Source organism: Monomorium pharaonis, chromosome 5 (assembly GCF_013373865.1).
Source record: "Monomorium pharaonis isolate MP-MQ-018 chromosome 5, ASM1337386v2, whole genome shotgun sequence".
NCBI lineage: Eukaryota > Metazoa > Arthropoda > Insecta > Hymenoptera > Formicidae > Monomorium > Monomorium pharaonis.
The window spans coordinates 14055225-14061183 of NC_050471.1; the positions used below are offsets into that span (position 1 = coordinate 14055225).

The 5959-nt window shown below is 25.3% G+C and overlaps 1 protein-coding gene across 1 annotated transcript; it reads right to left on the reverse strand.

The window, feature by feature from the left end:
- Nucleotides 1–4038: 4038 nt before the first annotated feature.
- LOC118645751 lies at nucleotides 4039–5959 on the reverse strand. The gene is made up of 2 exons (XM_036287457.1): nucleotides 5476–5959; nucleotides 4039–5430 (listed from the first exon to the last, which is right to left on the reverse strand). Exons 1-2 carry the CDS (start codon nucleotides 5671–5673, stop codon nucleotides 5119–5121), a joined length of 510 nt encoding a protein of 169 aa, XP_036143350.1. The 5' UTR covers nucleotides 5674–5959; the 3' UTR covers nucleotides 4039–5118.

The window sequence follows — 5959 nt, forward strand, 5'->3', positions numbered from 1 at the left end:
TGCTTTAGCTTATTTATGTTAAATATTAGTTATAGCTAATACATCTTTTTGGTTAATAGCAACTTCATCATCGATTTCACGTTGTTGTTGTTTTCTTATTCTTATCCTAAAAATATTAAAAACAAATATAAATTTTATAATAATATATATTTCTCTACGCAAATTTTAGAAAATTATTATATTTTATATAATTACGTGTATGCATGAGTGTGTGTATGTGTGTGGAATTAATAAAAATGTTACTTATGTAAAATAATTTACATATTGTCATTGATAAAAAACTTTTAAGTTAATTATTTCAGATAGCAGACATGTCAATCAAGTATCTTCGATAATTAATTCTTTTCGTGTTATTTCCTTTATTAATTATAATTTTATTTATGTAATATGTAATTTTTATTATTAATAAATATACATACTCTGCTCTCTGCTGTCGCCACTTCGCATGTACTAGCCAAGTCGATGTGATTTCCGCAATCTGTGCATTATTCATTTCTGGTCTAAGAATTCGTATTACTCCTGTTAGACAATAAAAATAAAAATAAGAATCGATATTGTAATGTTATTTAGGAATGTATTTTTTTCTTTTACAATTTTTTGCACAGATAAATTTTTTATTTAAAAAAAGTTAATAAATAATAAAAAGTTTGTTTTAAAAATAATTAGCAAAAGTTTAAAATAAATTAAAATATTTATTAAACATTCAATTTAATTAGTTAAAGTTGAAAATTATAAAAAATTAACCAAATTAAAAGTTATTAACTTTTAAGTTTTTAAATAATTATTATTATTATTCAATCCTATATATTAATTGCGTTGAATTCAAAACTATGGTAATATACGTAATATATTTCCTATATAAATTTATTGATATATTTTCAAAAATATTTATGGAAAGTTTCATAGAAAAATTGTAAGCCTAAGTATTGTAAGAGATTTAGAGAGAACAACTTTATCTATAGTACTTTTATCATTTTGATAAAAGCACGATAGAACTATTTTTTACGTAATACTTACTCTTAAGAATTGAGCATAGTTTGAGCATAAAATTTCTCTTATTTCGATGTCCTAAATAACTAAAACTTTCCGCAAGATGATCGGTCAGTAACAATTTTGAGATATTTATTTTTTTGCTGGACAAATTTATCCCACCCACTTGTTTCAATGTATTCACCTACAAAAATTACAAAATATTATTACTTAAAATTATATGTATATTAATCAATTCTGTATATACACAAGTAGAATTTTAGATATTTTACATATATATAATAGTATATTTTCTTTAACACATATTTCTACATCTAAATATTATCTAATCTGGATATCCACATTCGTGGGTATTATTTGGCCCATGATGTAAAAAGAAAGGTGAATTATTTTTGAAGATGCAGTAGCAAGTAATCACATTTGGGTCAAAATATTAGAAAACAAAATTACATATACATATTAACATATATAAGATTGTTTTTGTATTTAATTTTTGAATGCATTTTGAACAAAATGTGTGATTAATTGCTTTATTGTTTTTTTTATTTCCACCATTTAACGTGCAATTTTTCATCTTTTTTCTTACTACATGATCTGAATAATCAAAATAAATTATAGTTACAAGTATGCAATCACTTGTTATTTGTTATTATAAACAATGAATAACCTGGAAATCTCAAATTTTATTCATTTATTAAATTACCTTTAATCGCAAGTCATTCATGTGCAGAAGTACAGATATAAAATAAGCTATGTTCTATCAGTCCGTAGGCGTAAAGCCCTCACGTTAACGGATTGGAATACTTGAAAGATACGAGTACTCACCCGAGTTTCGAATAAAATTCGAAAAACAGGTATCTGAATAATGCTTAAAAGACCCGAGTACAGGGCATTTATTTACAGGGAATCCGGATAGTTTAAATTGTAATGTATAGTAGAGCATTATATACACTAGTATATAATACTATACTATATATACCTTTATATTTTTACCATTTTATCTGTGAATGATCTATCTTGTAATAATGCTTCAAATCGTTTTAACGCCTCCATATTTTTTAATGACAGATCATATTCTTCATATTGTATAACATCGGCTATTTTTTGATTATTATTTCGTGTAACATATAATGATAATTCCAATAAGACCATTCTATTTTCTAGCGTATTCATTTTATTAAGTAACAACTGTAATTTTCTTATAACTTCTTTTTGAAACTCTGCAAAAATAAAAAAACATCAAATATGTTAAAGTATTTAAAAAATACAACACACAATGTATAATATACAGGCCTGTCATAAAAAAACACCGTGCAATGTACAACACGTTTTACACACACACACACACACACACACGCGCGCGCGCGCGCGCACACTTATATTTACATATTGCTGTACAAAACACGTCATATATTGCAAAATGCTTTTTCTAATCACAGGATTGTTACAATTTTACTTTGGTTAGAAGGGATGGTACGCTTTTATCTTTGATCACAATAAATACTGTTATAATAAACTAATAATTTACACACTGTATATAAATATTTTTTTAACACAAACCATTTTCTGTAGTTATTAAAGTGTTTTCGGTATACTTTGTACGCTTTTTAATATTTGAGTCTTGCAAGTTAACATTTTCATCTGACGATTGGTCACGATAATTCCGCTTTGTGCAGCTACTTATTGTTTCTTTATATGAACTTTTAGTATTCTTAGTATGTATAGTAGAACTCATTAGACTCTTAGATGTTGATTGGTCTACATTAGATAGTGATGACGACGGAATATTTTTCTGATTTGCACAACTTTTTTGGATGTTTGTAGTACATAATTTGTCTGGAACTTTAGGAAAGGGTGCTAATTTTGTTTGCTCCTTTCATCAGAATCAAATTCATACTCCGACGAAGAATTGTTTTTTCTCGCATATGTCTCGATTTCTTTTCTTTCTCGTATCGTTTGATCTCATCTTCTGTGCCTTCGCCAGCCGTTATATCTAATGTATTTTCAGCTAGAAGTAATTTTTCTTTTGCTCTTTCATATGAATCTAAAAATAGAGATATATTATAGATAACCTAAATTTTTTAATTGATAAATAAAAATTAAAGTTTACCGAAATAAAATTTTTAAATAATTAATAAAACAATTTATTAAATAAATTATTCTATTCATAAAAAAATTTATAATAATTAATAAGCACCATATGCCATAAATTCATTATTTTTAAATTATTAAAAAAAAAAAAATTAATTTAAATAAAGTCCCATGTATAACTTATAGTATAACCATGTATAACTATAAGATATGTATTTATAAATAATAAACATAAAATTAAAATTAGAAGAATAAATCTAACTTGTTTTATAGAAAACCCTTAAAACATTGTATATTTTCCAGTTTGGATTATCTTCAGGAGTCAATTGAGACTCAACAACCTTACATATTTTTGCAGGATTCCGAAAAGTAGGATAAGTGCATTGTGTTTCGTCGCTGTTTAACCAGAATGACCCACACATAGGGTTGCCATATTAAAATTTTTGAAACTAGGACTTACAGGCCTAAAACCCCGGACATATATGAGAATAAGTTAATTACAATATATATAATTTTATAATATTTATTATATGTAATTTACATAATAATAAAATAACACATTTATAAAAATTAAACATTTTTTCACATTTAAATAAAAGAATTATGCAATTAATAATAATTCTCTGTTATTAGGATTATTTTAAAATAAACATTTTATAAATATTAACAGTATTTAGTAATATTTAACAACAATTAATACTAAATATTTGTTAATAAAATTACATTTTTTCACTCGTTTTTATTTAAATATTTTTCAGATTTTCCAATATCATCCAACAATTTTTTATCACACTAGAAGAAAATACAAATAGAATTCTTCGCATGTCATTTGAGAATTATATTTTGTTTTTATAATATCAGATACAGTTTGTGGCTGTAACTTATTTCTTTCTGAACTCCACTGACTTTTTATTAAAGAAAATACTCTTTCAACATTTGCATTATGAGCTGGTAAGCAGAAAAAGAATTGTGCTTTTTTTTTAGTTCGTGACAGTTTTTGCCAATTTCATATTTTTTTTAAAAATTGCACCAAAATTTATTGCAATTAACAGTAATTTTATCAGACAGTTGTTTTACAAATTTTTGAAAGCAAAGAAATTCATTAAATAATTTTTCTTCGTCGATCACTATGTCGTAAAAGCGCAAATATTCAAGTGTCCTTTCAACATTTGACCATTGAGCTAATTTAATTTTATTAACATCCATCCATTCAAAAACATCTAGTTCTTCAAGAAAAATAATCCAAGAGTCTAAGTAATTTTTCATTATTACATAAAAACTGTTTATTTCTTCAAGGAAGAATTCTTTTTCTGTATTTTTAATTTTACTTAAAATTTCTTTTACTTTTAATGGTATGAATTTTTGAGTGATTCTTTCATCTAAATTGTGAAGAATTTCTTTTAAAACTTTTTTTACTTCAATAATGGAATTATCGGCTCTTTCAATTATTTCAATATTTATATGCATTAGGTTCATGGTTGAATGGATAGTGAACAGATATGTTTCACTAAAATCGTTTTCGAAAAAACTTTTTAAAATCTTTGGTGGATTTTCTAAACTTAAAAAATAATTTTTTAACGGTTCATATAATTTTAATAAACCTTCAATAGCAGGATATAAACTTAACCATTTTGTCTTCGAGTGATATAAAAGTTTGGAATATTCGATTTCAGATTGTTCGCAAAAATCTTTCAAAGCTTCTGTTCTTACAGTAAACACTGAGAAATGATTAAAAATTTTCATAATAATTGATTCTATGTCAATAGAAAAATTATCACAACCTTTATGAACCGTATTATGATAATATGAGCTGGACAGCCAATACCAATTATTTGTTTCTGCAGCCTGCTCTTTAACTTGGCATAAACATTGTTTTGCTCTTTTCTATCTTTACCACCAAAATTATTGCAGTTATCGCCACTGAAAGCAACACATTTTGCCAACAAAAAATGTTTTTTTATTAATTTGGTTAAAATCATATCAGATATTGTGTCAGAAGTTTCTTCTTTAATAGTCAAAATTTCTAGAATTTTTGTTTTAATCACTATGATTAACTTCATAGTATTGAATAAGAATAGGCAATAATTTTATAGCTCCGTGATTACTAGTATCACATGAAACACTTATAAAATATATGTCTTCAATTTCTTTCATTGTTTTAGATATTAATAGTGGAGATAATATATTTTTAACTATAGCAATGGCTTTAGTTCTATTAGAAGTAGCGGTTTTAGCAACATCAGAATCTTGAAAAAGTAATTTATTTAAACTCATAGTACAATCGAGAGAAAGAAAAGAAATATGATGATATATTGTGTGATATACAAGAGTTCCTTCAACTGCGTGAATTTTATCGTTTTTGGATTATTTTGAAAAAATATTATCAATTTTTTAAGTACTAGCTTGACTTAGCTCCCACTTTTTATGTTTTTGTGTACCTAAATGTTCGGCAATATCATGTGAACCTTTATGTGCGACTGAAATGGTTGATGAGCATAAGGTACAAACTACTTTCCAATCAAAACGTCCACGTTTCATAAATGGGTATTTCTTTTTTAATTCTTCACTAAAGTTACATTTTCTCTTCGGCATCTTGTTAGTTCTAAAATAAAATTTTTAATCGTGAGATTATGAGATATATTAATACAGAGGATATAATGTATAGGTTAGGTTAGTTATGTATAGTATAGGTTATGTTATGTTATATACATTAGATAAATACATAAACCAAGCATATGAAAATAAAAATATTCTGAATTGATTACATTATCCATACGTACATCCTTTTGTATGTACTTACATTCTTATATTCCTTTTATAATACTTTTGACTAGAAACTACTCAGTGAACACATTTTATAGCGGCAATATAACATGGA